Below are 16884 nucleotides of genomic sequence, written 5' to 3'. Positions count from 1 at the left end.
TTTTTTTTAACTTTTTATTTATTTTAAGTGTGTTTTTCCAGGACCCATCAGCTCCAAGTCAAGTATTTGTTTCAATCTAGTTGTGGAGGGCGCAGCTCACACTGGCCCATGTGGGGATCGAACCGGCAACCCTGGTGTTATGAGCATCGTACTCTAACCAACTGAGCTAACTGGCCGCCCCCACATACCATATTCGTTTATTGTTAGTTATTTACCTGCTAGATGAGGACAGAGCATGTGTGAGCCCGCCCCTTCATATCCCCAGGGTCTAGAGCAGTACCTGTGTGTCATCAGGGACCTCTGAGTGTCTGTGGACTGACTAACAGATATCACCACATAGAATTTAGCTGGAGGAGATAGGTCCTCACACTGCACCAGTGGGCTGGCTGGAGAAAGGTCCAGAAACCTCCCCCCTACGATTATTCAGAATTAATGCCACATTCCATGAGAACTCTTGTCACTATTCAACGGACAAACATCGAGCGACTCCTCCATGCCACATACCCTGCAAGGCACTGAGGGTGGGGCGACAGCCCAAATCATGGTGGGCAAGGGGAGGAGGCCCACGCCGGCAGTGACAGTACAGACAGAACACGGCCGAGCCTCGCTCACTGCCCTGCCCCTGCCGTCTCGCCTGTACCCAGTTGGACAAGCTCCGGACGATCATCGAGAACATGCTGGCCTCGTCTTCCACACTGCTGTCCATGAGCATGGCCCCTCAGAAGACCCCGACACCCTTGGTACCTGGTGAGATTCGCCCCGAGGCCACCTGCCCAGCCTGCAGCCTGGACCTGGGCCACCAGGTCAGCACGCTGGTGCAGCGCTATGAGCAGCTGCAGGACATGGTCAACAGCCTGGCAGCCTCCCGACCCTCCAAGAAAGCCAAGCTGCAGGGCCAGGTCAGTCCCGCTGGCCTCCCTCCTGGTGCGGCCACACATGGCCCCTTGGGGAGAGCCACAGCCCGGAGGCCCACAGAGGCCTCAACCTCAAGGGTGTGGCACCTGGGCCTGAAGGTCCCATCTCATAGTAGAGAGCATTAGAGACCCCACAAAGTCCCTGGTTGTTCCATAGGGTCACAGTGAGGGCAGCAGTAGAGCTGGCTCTGGGGACCGGGGACCACGGGGTAGAGCTGGCTCCGTGGGCTGGGACAACATTGCTGGCTGAGGGGTGCAGCAGTGCCATTCACACGCTGTGGGGATGCTGGCGTGGCTTTAGGAATGACTGACTCTCCCTCACACCAGTCTTCCGGACCCAAAGGGCGGGCATGCCGGTGGGGCAGGGACAGCCACACTGCCCGGAGCCTGCCTCTGGGACTCTGGAATTCAGATTCAGCCCAGGGCAGGTGGGGAGACTGTCGCCCACACTCTCATACTCCCCACTGGGGGGCCAGAGGGCAGCTCACCACCCCTACTGATCACCCCCACTGGCCGACCAGGTCCCTCGAGGCTGGTCCGTGGGGAGGCGGGAGACTGAAGCTCATGTCCCCTTGGGTGGACACGTGGAAAGGATGCAGAGCTTCCCCACTGCCAGCGGAAAATTGTGGAGGCCACCGAGGAGAGCCAGCGTGGGTCTGACGTTTTAAGGGCCCACTTACCAGGGACAGCGGCCCCCACCTCACCCTCACCCCCACCCCAGGAGGTGCGCAGCAGCCTCAGGGGGCCCGTCTTTGTCTTGCCTGCGACAGGATGAGGAGCTGCTGGGCCACGTCCAGAGCGCCATCCTGCAGGTGCAGGGCGACTGCGAGAAGCTCAACATCACCACCAGCAGCCTCATTGAGGACCATCGGCAGAAGCAGAGGGACATCAACGTGAGGGCCGGCAGGTGGCTGCGGCAGGGAGGGGCCGCGCCTGCCGTTCAGGCCGAGCTCCTTACCCGGCTCCGCTCCCTCGGCCTCCCAGGTGCTGTACCAGGGTCTAGAGAAGCTCGAGAAGGAAAAGGCCAACAGGGCCCACCTGGATATGGAGATTGACGTGGTAAGGGCCGGGGGCGGGGCCACCCTGTGTGCCGGGGGGACTTGCTGGTCATTTTTTGAAAGACTGGGAGTGGAAGGGAGCCCGTGGGGGGTTGGCACCTGGGGAGTGGGGCTCCTCCGTGGCTCTCTCCCATGGGGGGCCTCCCCCTCGCTCTCTGGGCAGAAAGCTGACAAGAGTGCCCTGGCGGCTAAAGTGAGCCGCGTCCAGTTTGATGCCACCACGGAGCAGCTGAACCACATGATGCAGGAGCTGGTGGCCAAGATGAGCGGGCAGGAGCAGGACTGGCAGAAGATGCTGGACAGGCTCCTGACCGAGATGGACAACAAGGTGAGGGCCCCCGGATGGGGCAACGCCCCTCCTCCAGGCACTGTAGTCCCCCCACTTACTTCTTGGAGCTCACCTGGCTCCCTCCACACCCACCCACAGCTGGACCGCCTGGAGCTGGACCCCGTGAAGCAGTTGCTGGAAGATCGGTGGAAATCCTTGCGACAGCAGCTCAAAGAGCGCTCCCCACTCTACCAGGCGGACGAGGCTGCTGCCATGCGGAGGTGAGGCCCAGAAGACAGCAGGGGAGGCCGGCAGGCTGTGCAGGGTAACGGTGGGTGGAGGGCTGGGGGCCCCTAGATAAACATCTCCCGCCAGCCCTTGGCGTGCTCTGGGGGAACGGCTGCTCCTGCCGGGAACTGTCCCACAGTAGGAATGACAGAATTTTAGAGCTTCCAAAGCCCTTCTAGCTCAGGCCACTTCGTATTACAGTGGGAAACAGGAGGGGAAGGAGGCTGAGGCTCTCTGGGTGTGGGTGTACTACTCTGGGCCATAGGCACAGGGCCACAGGGAGGAGGTCCATAGTCCCCAGAACTGAGACCACTCCTGGGGGACTTGGCCCCTGGCAGCTGGAATCCCAGGATTTCCATTATTGGCCACCAGAGGGCCCCCGAGGTTTACACAGGGCACCCATCAGGGATTGGTGGGTTAGGACTGGTGGGTGCTGGATCCATGCCCAATGGAGGGCATGTCCAGGAGCTGGTGAGTTCCTGGGGAGCGGGGCCAGGAGTGGCCTCCGGTGGCCTGGGGACTGCCCCCCACCCACACCCCTGAGCTGAGATTTCAGCCTGGAGATGGGCTCCCCATCTTTGCCACTACATACCCTCTGGGCAGGTCACTCATCCTCCATGTGTCCCATTCCTTACAGGCAGCTCTTGGCACATTTCCACTGCCTGTCATGTGACCGTCCCTTGGAGACACCTGTGACTGGACAGTGAGTCCCCATACCTGGCTGAGCCCAGATGGTGGCTGTAATGGGGGGGGGGGCCATGGGGCACAGTATCTCCTCCATTTCATCCCTGCCTCCAGCTCATGTCCTTTCCTTCTGTCCTCCGTCATGGGTCCACTCCTGTACTCTTGGACTGCCGCCCACCCTTGGTCCTTCACCCCAGCTCCGGGCGGGAAGGCTCCTCAGGCAGGTGGCATGTGGGGATTGGGTGGTGGACAATGGGATTTCTCACAAAGCGACACTCCCCTTCTCTCTGTCCCTGCCCAGAATCCTCCCGGTGACTCCTGTGGGCCCGTACCTGCCGGGGCACCGCTCCACCCGCCCCTACACCATCTTTGAACTGGAGCAGGTCCGGCAGCACAGCCGCAAGTACGGGCAGCAGGCAGAGGCCAGCGAGAGTGGGGGCTCCTCCTTAGGGCTGGGCTGGGCTGCTGGGGCCACTGGAGGCCTCCTGAGCTCCGCCAGCCCCTCCCAGGTGCGAGCATGGGAGGAGGGAGAGTGAGGAGTAGTTGTCACCGGCCTTTGGCTCCCTGGTGGGAGCCCTGCTGAGACCTTGCCCAGGGCGCCTGAGAGTTCCTCCTCACGCCCTCGCACCCCAGATCCTTCAGCTGTCTCAGCAGCCCCAGCATGGGTGTCCAGCGTCATTTAGTGAGAGGGCTCTCAGTGCATTGGGGGGTGAATGGGGGGCTATTTCACGCTCCCTCAGGCTCCTGCCTGCCTCCCTGCAGCCTTTCCACCTCCTGAGGATGGGGGTTCAGTGGAAAGGATGGTTTTCAAACTGTGCTTTGGAGCCCAAGGGGCTCCAGGTATGTGGGGCTAGGCGTGGGGAGACAGGGAGAGGCCAGCGCCACCACCCCCAGGTTAGCTGGAGGGGCTGGGTTTGTGTCCGTGTGGCTCCTGCACTGTCTCACCTCAGGAAACCTTCCCTGGCAAGTGTGGCCATGGGCCCTCAGGGACTGTGGAAAGGGCTACAGCCCACACGGGGCCCTGCAGAAACGGGGGCAGACAAAGGGGTGGAGCAAGCCAGTGAGGCTGCCTCACCCTCTGTGGTACCTGCGCCCACAGCCTCAAGCTGGGTGGCACCGCCCTCCCGCGGGCAGAGCTGGCACAGACAGAGCGGAGCGTGGGGCGCCTGCGTACCATGCACTCCAAGATGCTGATGGACATTGAGAAGGTGCAGATCCACTTCGGGGGCTCGGTCAAGGCTAGCAGCCAGATGATCCGCGAGCTGCTGCAGGCCCAGTGCCTCAGCCACCCCTGCTACAAACGGTAGGATGGCACAGCCTGGGCCCCTGCCCACCCATGGCCAAGGGGACAGCCCTGACAGGGAGGGAGGGTGTGAGTATGTGCGCGTGTGTGTGTGTGTGTGTGTGTGTGTGTGTGTGTGAGAGAGAGAGAGAGAGAGAGAGAGCGAGAGAGAGCGAGGAGTCTTGAGGATGGCTGCCGGGGAGGTCGGTCTGCTCAGTCACCCACCTGTCCTGTCCCTTCTTCCTGTCCTGGTTCCCAGAGCCCCTGAAGGTAGCAGCCCCCCCTCCCTCTGGCCGGCCCCCATCTCACACGTGTCCCAAGTCACACCTTTGTCACAGGGTGCCAGAGGTGGCCGACTACACCTACTGGACCGTGCCGCGGCACTGCGGGGGCAGCCACACCCTCACCCACCCCCAGCGTCGCAGCCGCCTGCAGCACCTCTCACAGAGCCTGTACCCCAGCGAGGAGGTCCAGATTGCCATGAAGGTCAGGCGCCCCCTGGGGCGATGAGGGCAGTGGGGGCGAGGGCCCTGACATGACCCCAGGTTCTCACCCCATCTGGCCCTCTGCCTTGAGGCCCTTTCTTAATGAGACCCAGTTACAGTCTCAGGTTCTCACCCTTTGCTGTGAAGAATGCCACCCTGGCCACCCGCCCACCTGGCACTACCGCCTCCACCATGGACCCTGAGAACAATAGCTTCTCCACCTCCCTGCACCCTGTCGCTCTGCCCTGGTGCCACCCAGAGCCCCCCCAAGGAGGGGGTGACTGCAGGACGGGAGGGCAAGCTCTGGGTGCCACACGGTAATCAATACCCACCCACCTCCCTAGCATGATGAGGTGGACATCTTGGGCCTGGATGGACATATTTACAAGGGACGGATGGAAACAAGGCTGCCAGGCATCCCAAGCAAAGACAGTGAGTGTCCAGGTGGCCCAGCTGTGCTCAGGCTCCTTGCCCGGGTCCCACAGGCTCCATCCAGCTCCTGGAAGGTCAGGAACTTCTTAGGGCCCCCCGGACCCTGGCTGCTTTCTTCTCTACTTCCCTGACTCCAAGCATTCATGTCTCTAGAAGACCCAGGTCACTGTTTGCAGTGGCTGACAGCTGTCCAGTCACAACTAATTAGTCGGGATGACATGGCCCCATCTTCTCCTGTCAGCCTTCCTCCTCCTGCTGCCACTGTTGGCTTCCCTGCCTCAGCCTCTATCCCCAGCTCACCATGGCCAAGTCCTACCCCTTCTTTGAAACTCTGAATGTCCCCTTCTGAGCCCTCCACCACTTAATGAATCTCTGGGTCCCCTGAATGGCCACTTCCGGTCACCATACCTGAAGTGTGTTCTTTCTCACATTCCATTGGGTCTTCTAGCTATGTGTGCACCTTCCTGAACTGTAAGCCCGAGGTCAGACGTCACCCACACCTCTTCAGAGGACGTCTCAGGGGGGCCTGGGGGTGGACAGACGGACAGATGGACGTATGAATGAATGAAGTGCTTATCAAGGGCACGTCCATGAATTCAGACTGAGAAGGACCCCAGCTCAGCTGGCTGTAACCAGCAGCCCTGCAGCCCTCTTCCCATCCCCATGGGTCCCCACAGAGCTCTCACTTGGTGTCTCAGAGCTGACCCTTCTCTCCACTGTCCCCATCAGGCTCAGCGATCACCAAGCACAAGGCCAAGCCATCCCGGCCCCACGTGCACCGGCAACAGTCCCTCGTCCACAACAGCCAGCTGCCCTCCCGGCCTCAGAGCGCTCACATGCTGGCTGCCAACGCCTCAGGTACCCTCCCTCCAGACGGAATGTCCTTCCCGGTGGCCTCAGCACTGTCCCCAGGCCTCTCCCCTTGGCCCGCCAGCCCCCTTTCCTGCCCATGGCTGGTATGTGCCTTTACTTCCCTGGAGAGAGGAAGGGCCTGGGAGCTGGGAGATGGGATGGGATGGGATGAAGAGAGAAAAGCCATCATTACTGAGAGCTGGATATATTCCAGGGCTGTGGGGTAGATACTCTTCCCGTGACCATTTCACAGAAGAGGAAGTGGGGAGACTTGGCCCAGGTCCTTCCCCTTCACATGCGCCATCTGTCCTGGAGCTGGTGCTCACAGACTGTGTGTGGTGGGTGCTGGACACAGGGCCGTGACACAGCCCCAGGAACCCCTCAGCCTGACCCTCTTTGGAGAGGAGCACCTCCTTGGCCCCTGGTCTGGAAGGTCCCTAGAGTCTCTGCTCTCCCCTGAAAGTTAGAGAGCTAAGGGTCTCCCAGGATTAGGCCTCACTCGGGGGCCAGAAAGGGACACTGGCCTGGAGGCAGGAGGCCAGATCATTTCCAAGTAACTCAAAGCAAGTCTCCCCGCTCTCTAGGCCTCAGTTTCCCTCATCTGTCAGTACAGAGGTGCTGGATTAGTGCCACTTAGCATTAGGGCCCCCCATGAGAATCTGATGAATCCCATAAGAAGGTTACGTACCACCTACGTAACTTTACTAACCATTGTCACCCCAATAAATTTTAATTAGGAAAAAAAAGTTACATACCCACACTTTGCAGATGCTTGCAGGAAGTTCAAGGACTACCCCTAGCCCTAGATGCTCTTTACCATCCTTCCAGCACCAACATTCAGGGAGTGCCTGGAAGAAGTGGGACAGGAGTGAGAGATGGCCATGGCGTCCCGCCCTTCTGGAAGGTTCCTCACCAGCCCCCACTGTTGAGGCACTTTACGCACAGGAGCCAGTTTTAGTCCTCACGCCAACATTAGGAGGTAGGGACCATTGTTAGCCCCATGTACAGCTGAGGCACAGAATGGTTAAGGCACTTGCCCAAGGTCACACAGCTAGGAAGCAGCCACGCTGGAATTCCAAGCCAAGCTGTCTGGCCCCAGGTAAGAGGCTGGGAGAGAGGGGTCAGTGGTGGGCGGAGAGCACGGGTCTGTGGCCCTGGCCACACAGCTGTTCTCTTGGTAGTACTTAGTGCCTGCTCTACTCCAAGGACACTTAAAATATCCTGGGAGCAGCAGAGGGAGGGAGCATAGCCTCAGGAAAAATTCCTGCACTTCTGTGAATATTGCCTAAATGGTCTCGTAGTAATACAGGAAACATTACCAAAGGGGCAGGCTCGTGACCCCAACGGAGGGCTCAGCGATTATAAAGGAGCTTTGCACTTGCATTGCACACCCCAGCTGTGGGGCGGGCGGCCCCCTCTCCAGCATTATGTCCCAGCTCAGCCTGGCTGGCAGGCTGCTCCCGTCTCCCCTGGGCTGCTTTGGGGCAGGCGGGGGTGAGCTGCTGGCAGGCTTGGGGGAGGAGGCAGAGCCATCTCAGCCCCTCCTGTCTTGCAGCTCCTTCTCGTCAACAGACAGACAGACCAGTCTCCTCCCAGGGGCGTCTCTCGCAGCCAAGTGCGGCCCACCCGTCCAGCCCCAGCCAGATGGCAGCAGGGTTGGGGATGCACATGGATGTGCCTCCTGGGGAGGGGCTCGAGGAGCCCACCCGGGGGCCACAGGCCACCACTACTCATTGAGCAGAGCAATGAATAAATGTTTAGGAGGAAGCTCGGGTATCCAGGCCTCTGTGGTCCTGGCTCAGGAAGATGGAGTGTGGGAGGGGCCTCGCGACCACCCCCAGGTTTAGGGGCAGACCTTGTCTTGTAGAGCGGGTCTGGTTTATAGCCTGAGAATTAGACCATGGTCCCCCGAACACATCAAGGCATTCTCTGAGGGTGTTGGGGCTTCGGGAGGGTGAAGCAGTGTGCCCAGGGTGGGGGGCGGGCAGTGCTGGCCAGGCTCTGGGGACTGGAGGGCCTGTTCCCACACCTACCAGCCCTTTCCTGACCTCAGTTAGCCCTCCCACCTGGGAAGCCTAGCCTAAAGGGTGGCCCTGCTCTTTGGGGCCTCTGGAGAGTGTGGGACATAGTGTCCGTGTGCAAGCCATACCTTAAGGTGGTGGCGGCAGCTTCCCGCTCCTCTCCTGCTGCTGGCTCAGGGCAGGTACCCGGGGAGCAGTGCCTCCAGCCACCTGGGAAGGTTTGTTTGCAGTCCTCTGCAGCTGACCTTTGAGTGGCTGCTGCAGAGTCAGGAGGGTTCAGATGCAGGGGCTGCCAGGTCTGCGCCGTTTCCCTGTTCCCTTCTCCTTCCGACCCACAAAATAGAGCAGAAGTGTGTGGCCTGGAGGCTGTGCCTCATCCTGCTGAACCTCCAGACACCCTTGGCTGCAGCCCTTGGCAGGTGGGAGGGGACAGGCGCTTGAGCCTGGTTGAGCCTGGTTGGGCTCAGGCAGGTGCAGCAACTGTAAGGGACAAGCCCCCACCCCCAGTGGGAGCCCCAGGGACAAGGCAGAGCTGCCCCCTACTCTGAGAAAAGTCATCGAAGCAGAGTTCTGCCTTCAGGCCTGTTCTCATCGGCTCCCTCCTCAAAGGTGGGGCTGCCCCCACACCCACTCCCTACGCCCCCCTGCCCCCCCAATGGGAAAGGGATGTCTGGGGCCAGAGGCAAGAGGCCTCCTTTAGGGTGTGAGGGGTAAAGGTGACAGAATCACACAGGAAAGGAAAATGTGGCAGGAAACAGCCCAGAAAAGGGTTTCTCCCCTGTCCCCATCCCCTGTGGGTAGACGAGGGCGGGGCTGGCTGGGGTAAGGCAGGTGCTCCCTGCAGGAGGGGGCTTCCCCCTGCTTTCCCCATCTGCTGAGATCCCATTCGTCTTTATGTAATGATGGAATGCTCTGGCTAGTTGGGAGGGGAGCAGCCTGAACCCCGGGGGGTCCCAGCAGTGGGGGCACCCGCCATACCAGGTGCCTTTCCTCTGGAAGTGGGAGGCGGAACTAGGGCCAGCCCTCCTCTGCTCCTCCTGCTTGGGCTCCCGTTTCTCTCCCTCTCACCGAGAAATGTCAGGAGGTCCCTGGCCTAGAATCCAGACTTGCCAGCTTGGCAGGAGCACTGGGGGCTACAGACTAGCCCTGTGCATCCAGCTCTCCCTCACCACCACAAAAGGGCAAGGAGCGACATCCCCCAACCAGCCCAGGGCAACCCCCAACCCCGCACCTGGCCCCCGTGCTCACCACCCTCACCAGGCTGTGCCCACCATGGGGGAGGACCCAGCCCAGGTCGCCTATTTGGCCCAGAGGGGCTTCCCCTTCCAGGCTGGGAAAGCACAGGTGGGCAGGGTAGGGGTGAGGGTGGGAGGAGCCTCAGGGGTTTCCAACCAGGAAACAAAACTGAAAGGACAAACCTGACCTCAAAGTACACAATCACACAGGGACTGGGGGCTGTTCTGCTCCACTCCTGCAGGGTCACCCCACGGGCCAGCCAGATTAGACAGAAGGCCCAGGAGCAGGTGGGCCGGCTGGCTGGCTCGGCAGGGCCCGTCACAAGCGTGCCTTCACTTCGGGCCCGAACCTCCAGACACCCCGTCCCGATGGACAGCAGTGCCCAGGGAGATGAGAACCCATGCGCGTGCACACACACAAGCAGTGAAGGGTATTGTGGGGCAAGGGGCTCATGGAGGAATCCTAACCCTGGGGCCAGGCGACTCGGTCAGGTAAGGCCCCTCACCCACCGGGACACCTGCACTGGAGAAGCTAAGGGTCCCGCTGGGCCAAGAACTGCCTCTTGCCTCAGTCTGATGCCTGGAGGCTGCGAGGAAAGTGGGAACAGAGTCCCTTTGGGGCCCACTGTCTCTGGGGCTCCGACAGACTTGGCTGACCTTGGGTCACGGCCATACAACAAGCACACGCTACCGTGAAGGGGGCTGAGGGCAGGAATAGCAGACGGGGGCCCAGCTGGAAGAGGCCTGGGGCACCTGGCAGAAGGGTGGGGCTGCCAGCAGGCCGCCAGGTGCACAGGACAGCCCTGCCTGCGCCCCCACCTACTGTAGAGGAAGACAGTGGCTCCAGAGCTGAGCGCTGCGGGCTAGCCTGTGGAGGGCCACACGGGAGGCGAGGAGAGGGTCCCAGTAACCAGTCAGTGCTTCCTCTCCGTTCGCACAGCTGACTGGATCCAGCTGTCCTATCGGGCCCCTGGTCGGCCTGCCCCTTGTCAGAACATTCAGCCCAGCTGCCTGGCCACAGGACCTGTCCCCTGTCCCCAGCCCCCCACCGTCCTTCTCCCAAGGAGAGAGCTTTTCTTACTAAGGCAAATAAAGGCACCGCAAGCCAGGGAAGTTAGAAAAGTCTCTTTTTAAATTCTTAAATTAAAATTTCACCCTGGTGAGATGATTGATTTGGGAACTAAATCCAAAGGCAAGCTCTCCACTCTGCCACCGGCTTGGCCAGGTCCCTACGGGGGACAGGGAAGCCATCGAGGCAAACCCCACGCAGAGCCTGGGCCTTTGACCCCAGCCACCAGCTGGGGGTGGGGATGCCTCGTAATGGCAGAGGCCCCCACACCTTTGGGAGTCCATCCAGCAGCTCCTACTTAGAGTGGAGCTGGGGGGCGGGGTCCTTTCCTCCCCATTCCAGAAGGCATGGCCTTGGAAGGAGGTGGCTAGCACATCTGGTGCCTGCAAGATCTTGCCACCTGGCTTTGAAGCACCTGCCCTGGGATGGGGACGGGGCGCAGGAAGTGGTGCTGACCGCAGGTCCTTTCCCTCTGACCCCAATACCCAGGCCAGCCAGCCCCATTCTCACATACATTAGTTATATTTATATATTCATATATATTATAGTTATATATTAAAAAGAGAAAAAACTTGCCTGAAGAGAAACTCCTGAAGGACCCAAGTGGCTCAGGAAGTTTACTGTAGCCCCCCACCCCCAAAAATTCTTTTATAAAATCTTCCAGTGCGATCTTCAGGAAACCCCCGCCCGCTCCAGCCCCCCACCCCGGCCCTCCTGTGTCCCCACGACCCCGGACTGCCCCCAGCTCCAGCCTAGCGCCCGGCCGCATCCAGTCTCATCTCTGGCCATCCACTGCAGCCATGGCTTTCTGCTGGGTGCCCCCCTGCTGTGGTCCGGGGGGCCACGTGGGCTGTGGGTGGTGGAGGTGGTGGAAGCTGTGGGCCGTTGGGGAGGAGGGTGGGATCCAGGCAGCCTGGTGGCTGGGCGGCGACGAGGCCCAGAAGGGGCTGAAGTTTGCAGGAGGGGAGCAGGCTACGGCCGTCATGGGGCTGTTGCTGGTCTGTAGGCCCTCGGAGGCGCGAAGCTTGGAGAACATGGCCAGGGCGTCGGGGAAGTTGGGCGGCGTGGCTGGTGTGTTGCTGGGGGTGCACATCTGCTGAGAGAGAACACAGGTGTCCGGAGGGCTGCCTGCCTGAGCCCCTGATCCCAAGCCATGCTCCGTGGTCCCAGGGAGCCTTCAGGGGGGCTCGCCCAGGCTTTCCCAGTCCAAAGAAGCTTCGAGACAAAAGCACCCTTCTCGCCCTGAGCCAGTGAGAACAAAACTCGACAATTTTATCAAAACCAGAGTGTTTCGTGCTGCTTAGGAAAGACACCCTGAGGAGTGTCAGAGGTAAATGGTTAATTCCAACCAGAAGCTGGGGTGTCAGATTAAAGCGAGGACAGGGAGCAGCCCAGGACACCACTGCCCAATGCCTCGCCCTGGGTAAGAAACCAGCTGGCTCCCTCCGGTGTTCCCAGGTTATTGGTCAAGGAGGGCGGCCAGATCCCAGGTCTGTCTCCTGTGCCAACCTTGAGAAGCCACTTTCTCAGTGTTTGGGCTTAGTCCACAGTCACACACAGCCAGCTTGTCTAGGCGCTGCTGCCTCCATATCTTGTCACAGTGATGCTAAGGCACAAGCTGACGGAATTCCAGGCTCCCCGGTCTGCAGGCCTAAGCTCTTCACCTCTACATAGTCCAGTACAATTTCATGCCAGGGCTCCGTGAGGACAAAAGCCAGGTGTTTCAGTTTCCTATGTCCTCAGCATCTCCCCCCATGCTGTTCTTGGCCAGAGGCTGGCAGAGTGTCTGCCATGCAGCCCTTCTCAGCCCTCTTTCTGGGGCAGCTACAAACATCCCATCCGCTGTCTTCTGCCACTACCCTGGGAAGGGGACTCCCCAAACTCCTCACTATCTCCTGCCATTTCTGAGCGGGGACTCCAGGCAGAAAGGGCAGAGGCTGGACTCTCCCTGGGAACATCAGGGAAGCAGCCCCACCCCAACCGTGCAGGATGGTGGGGAGGTGAGGGGTGCCATCCATGAAAACCTCACCAGGGGCCCGCCCAAGAGGCAGCAGGGAACAGGCCTACACAAAGCCCATCTGACCTCGCTCAGGCTGGCAGGCAGCTTCTCCCTTTCCCAGGAAGCCATGGAGTCCTTCTTTGAATTTCTCCTAATTTTAGCAACACTGGCCCCTCCCCCAGGCATGGGGGGGGGGCAGATTCTAGGGCTCTTCACCTGGCAGAGGGAGCTTTCACAGCCCTGCAGTAAAACCCCCGGCAGAAGTGGGGAAGGGGAACACCCCACCCTGTTAACTGGACCTGCCCGTCTCAGCAGTTGGGAAGCTCTGACCATTGTCTCCTTGGGGACAGCCACAGGACCCGGTAGGCCTGGCCTCACCCAGACCATTTCCCTCCTCCCGTTACTATTCCCCGCCCCCACTCCCAACCCCAGGCCTGACTTCTCGGCAGCAGGAAACAATGAATGGGGGGTGGGGGTAGAAGTCAATTGCATCACAGCATCGTGACCAACTTCCCCAGTTCACCAAGCCAGCATAGACTGTCTCCTGAAACAGCCACTCTGCTCCAGAGAACAGCCTGGATCAGGAACAGGCCTGGGCCCGCCTGCCTGTGTGGCCTTGGACAAGTTCCTTAACCTCTCTGGACCTTCTATTTCTGTAAAATCGGGGGTTTGGACCAGATACTCTTAAGGCCCCTCCAGCTCTGTGCTTCTAACAACTATGGCTGGAGCTTTCCAGCTCTAGCACAGCCAAGCCCAGGGCACCCTGCTAATGTCCTATGGCTTCCAGTCTATGGCACCTTTCTCCCTTTCCTGACCTCTCCCAATCCAATTCAGGAACCCCCTTAACTGAGAAGATGCCTCCATTTGTGTGAATGTCCAGTCATCTACAGGACAACCATGTATCGATTACTCACACCCTGGGTCACTTATGGAATTGCTACTATGCCATGACTGGGCTCTGATGTTTTGAACTTTTTCTTTTGATTTATTGTCTCTAAAAACAAACAAACAAACAAACGACTGACTTCTTGCAGGCAGGGTGTTTTCCACTGTGCCGGATTAGGTACCCATACTTGTTGCACTGATGGATAGCTGATTCTAAGGTCTGTTACAAAACCCACCAGCTGCCTTGATGGAAGGAAGCTTCAAAAGGATTACAGTCCCTTGGGATTTACATAGAAGGAGCAATGCGACCTAAAGGGACAATCAGTCCCAGCTCTTCCTGGCAAGCCTCCCTGTCACAGCACCACAGAATGGCTGTGCTAGTAGCCTTTTCGAATGGCCCAAACCTCAAGGTTTGGTGGAACAAACCTCAAGGCTCTTTAGAGAGATGGAGGCAGGGTGCTTGCTCCCAGGTTCACGTGCAAGGTGGGGGCCAGAGCTTTCGCGTGGTCAGGTGCAGGGGAGAGTCTCCTGGAGACGATCCCACTTGGGTTTATGAAGAGCCCAGCCTCAGCGGCCACAGCCCTGCACCAACACAATTCTCCCATCATATCCTAACGCGTTCTTATTCTGGGATTTATATACAGCATGAGCCATTCCAAAAAAAAGTTGGTTAAAAGGTCAAGAGAGACCCCTCTCTATTTGTCCTTTACAACTAGATGAAAACAGAGTACCAAGGACAAGACACAGTAGAGGAACCATTTGCAGCCTCTCCGGGCAAGGCGGCAGCTCTGAAAAGGGAGCCATGGGCAAGGACATCAAGTGTCAAAAATGCCAAAAATGCACTCCAGAAGCCACAACAGATCTCCAGGGGGAACAATGTTTTACAATCCTGACTGTGGAGGCCAGTCTCTCCTCCCCCAGCAGGGCTAATAGGTAACTAGGGGGGTGGGGTGGGCAAGGCCTTTAAGCCTCCCCAGTGAAAGGGATGTCCTGTGCTCTTGGAAAGCAGGCTACCCCATGGCCAGGAGGGCAAAGGCTCAGGCCTGGGGCCCAGCGGAGAAGAAAGCAAATCTAGACCTGAGCCACTCCTGTTTCCTGCACTTACGTCTCTTCACATACTGAGATTAAATGCAAATTCTTGGCATTTTCTTGTCAAAATCAGTATGTCCTCCATGCTCAGGGTAGGTATGTCCTTTTCCCATAAACAGGAAAGAGAAAACATAACTCTCTGGTCAAGCCGACCTCTGAGCCAGGGTGGACTTTCCTGTGCCCTGTAGAGCTTGGTCGTTTGGATGGGGGGCTGCCAGTCCAAACAGCAAGAGGGGGCTCCCCGTAAACACTGACACCCCAGCTCCCATCCCCTTCCTTCACTAGGGCTCCCAGTTCCCCAAGGCGGCTAGTTCTCACCCGAGCCCCCTCCCCATTCCCTGCCACCCGGCGACTCCTCTGGCCACCCTCGCCTCCCTCCTACCCCCTTGCCCCTGGACGGCCCCGGGTACGAGGCTTTAGGGCGAGAGACAGCAGCCCAGGAGACCGGACCACAAAGTTGGGCGAGCCAGCCAGCCCGGGAGCCGCTCTTTCCTGGAAGACATTTTGGCTCTTTGTTTACATCGCGGCGCGGCGCTCCCCGGCAACATGGCTGTCACCGCCCGCGGCTGACAGCGGCCCCCAGCCCCGCGCCCTCGGCGCCCGGGGGCTGCCGCCCCCGACAAGGCCCGCCCTCCCGCCTGCCGGTGCCGGCCGCACTTACCATCTGGTGGTGATGGTGGCTGTTGGGAATGTTGGTTTCTTGGAAAAACGTGCTCAGGGCGGTCTGCGGACAAATACAGCGACAGGGCGGCGGTTAACGGGGCCGAGGGAGGAAGCCCACGGGCCGGCAGGCCCTACCCCGCAGCCAGGGCTCAGGCCGCTGGACCCGACCCCTCCTCCGGTCGGCCGCGCGCGTGGGTACCCGGCGGCAGGGCCCTCTGCGCCGCCCCCAGCCCCCCGGCCCCGCGCCCGCCCGAGACCTCGCGGCCGCGGCTCTCCTTACGGGCGATATAAATAGAGCTCCCCCAGCCATCGCGGCGCGCGGTTGGGCTTCCCGGCCCGCGCCCCCGCCCCGATGCCGGGGACCGGGACGGCCAGGCGCGCTCGCTCCCTCCCGCACACACCTCGAACTGCCAGTGGGCCGCCTGCAGCAGCTGCTTCGCCTGGTCGGCCGCGCAGCCAGCGGCCAGAACGAACTGGTTGATCATGACCTGGTGCCGCAGCTCATCCATGTTCACCGACATAGCTCCGATCGGCGCGCTATCGGGCTCGGCGGCCGCGGGAGGCCTGCCGCCCTCGGATCGCACTCGCCGCCGCCCGCGGCCTCCGGACCCTCGCCGCCCCGCCGCCCGCCGGACTAGTGTTGTGGTCCGGCTCCCGCGGCCACCGACACACAAACAACAGCGCGGGGCGGGGCCGTGTCCCAACGTTCGGGGGCCGCGAGTCGCCGCCGCTGATTGGCCCGCGCCACTCGGTAGGCTCCTGGGTCGGTGCGGAGGTTCGGTTCGAATCCTGCGGCCTGCGGGCCGGCACTGTTTCTCTTTTTGCCCGGCCGCGCCCATTGGCGGAGGTCGGCGCCGTGGGGCCCCCCGGCATTGGCCGGCCACTGTGTTTTGGCTCGTTCAGGCTCGTGGTTGGCCACGGCCGGGCGTTTGGGGCGGAGCCGCGCTCTCCGATTGGTCTCCCGTGGGCCTGTTTGAACTCAACTTGAAAACCTTGAGTGCCTCCTGATTGGCCGAGGCCGTTCTGTTTGGTGTTGTAGGCTTGGGGGTGGTGCGGCCAAGTTCATTCATTACTTCATTGAAACTGAACATGCTCAGCTGGAAAAGCAAGACAGAGTGGCTTTGACTCATTTCCTCTGAAAGATGTGGTCATCTCGAGAAACAGAATGATCAAAATAGAAAACAGACAGAGCCTTTGCAGCTGCTCAAGTCTCAAGATTGTTTATTTTTTTAAATCTTTCAAGCAGCTCTACATTTTTTTAGCCTTTTATTGAAATATAACGTACCCCTTTCACACTTTCTTCTAGTCACTACCTGCCTCAAGGGCCAAGCAGTCTTTATCTACGTTTTTAGACCAAAAACTTTGCTCTCTTGAAGATGTAAACCAATGTTAACATATACTAAAAATAAGGGGGGGAAATGATCATTTTCTGATCATTAATATCCTAAACCCAGATTTTTTCCCTAAAATTGATTGATTTAACTGAATCTTTAATCTCTACCATGTTTAAAAAAATAATAATAATGAGTGTTATACAGGTACCGGCTCTCAAACCGAGCCATTTAAGAACATAATTCATGTGCTCTGAGTTTTGCCTTCTGGGTTAGGATTTGACCTTCAGGGCTGTGTTTGGGAATTGTGGGGGTGGAGAAAGGACTAA

General features: G+C 59.4%; 2 protein-coding genes across 9 annotated transcripts in view; one reads left to right on the top strand and one right to left on the bottom strand.

Annotated features, from left to right (window-relative positions):
* QRICH2 (glutamine rich 2) overlaps positions 1-8401 on the top strand; it is a 29475-nt gene extending 21074 nt beyond the window's left edge. Inside the window, exons 9-20 of one of the 7 annotated variants that reach the window (XM_088802413.1) lie at positions 645-899; positions 1685-1807; positions 1899-1973; positions 2136-2300; positions 2400-2521; positions 3166-3231; positions 3514-3615; positions 4312-4515; positions 4833-4980; positions 5324-5411; positions 6141-6269; positions 7819-8401. In XM_088802413.1, the coding sequence (XP_088658539.1) occupies positions 645-899; positions 1685-1807; positions 1899-1973; positions 2136-2300; positions 2400-2521; positions 3166-3231; positions 3514-3615; positions 4312-4515; positions 4833-4980; positions 5324-5411; positions 6141-6269; positions 7819-8000 (1659 nt within the window). In that variant the 3' untranslated portion in view covers positions 8001-8401. Of the gene's footprint in view, positions 1-644; positions 900-1684; positions 1808-1898; positions 2301-2399; positions 2522-3165; positions 3232-3513; positions 3616-4311; positions 4516-4832; positions 4981-5323; positions 5412-6140 lie in introns of all 7 variants that reach the window. The other 6 variants (XM_088802410.1, XM_088802412.1, XM_074319447.2 and 3 more) reach the window with 6 other exon arrangements.
* Positions 8402-10629: 2228 nt separating this feature from the next.
* On the bottom strand, positions 10630-16085 carry UBALD2 (UBA like domain containing 2). Of its 2 annotated transcripts, none has more exons than XM_019745574.3 (3): positions 15626-16085; positions 15223-15285; positions 10630-11684 (listed from the first exon to the last, which is right to left on the bottom strand). In XM_019745574.3, the coding sequence occupies exons 1-3, from the start codon at positions 16061-16063 to the stop codon at positions 11364-11366; spliced, it is 822 nt and encodes a 273-aa protein (XP_019601133.2). In that variant the 5' UTR covers positions 16064-16085; the 3' UTR covers positions 10630-11363. The 2 variants fall into 2 exon arrangements, with proteins under 2 accessions (XP_019601133.2, XP_019601134.2); XM_019745575.3 differs by having other exon boundaries at positions 10630-11681; positions 15626-16076.
* Between the last annotated feature and the right edge of the window lie 799 nt (positions 16086-16884).

Source organism: Rhinolophus sinicus, chromosome 12 (genome assembly GCF_057876585.1).
Source record: "Rhinolophus sinicus isolate RSI-liver-muscle chromosome 12, RSI-T2T, whole genome shotgun sequence".
NCBI lineage: Eukaryota > Metazoa > Chordata > Mammalia > Chiroptera > Rhinolophidae > Rhinolophus > Rhinolophus sinicus.
This window is presented reverse-complemented; position numbering and strand designations above follow the sequence as displayed.

Bases quoted from the DNA above. Each gene is read 5' to 3' on its own strand.
- UBALD2 (XM_019745574.3), bottom strand. From the start codon at position 16,063: ATGGGCGCGGCCGGGCAAAAAGAGAAACAGTGCCGGCCCGCAGGCCGC. The intron at 15,286-15,625 runs GTGTGTGCGGGA...ATTTGTCCGCAG, and splicing joins CGGCCCACTGGCAGTTCGAG to ACCGCCCTGAGCACGTTTTT. The intron at 11,685-15,222 runs GTAAGTGCGGCC...GTTCTCTCTCAG, and splicing joins GCCACCATCACCACCAGATG to CAGATGTGCACCCCCAGCAA.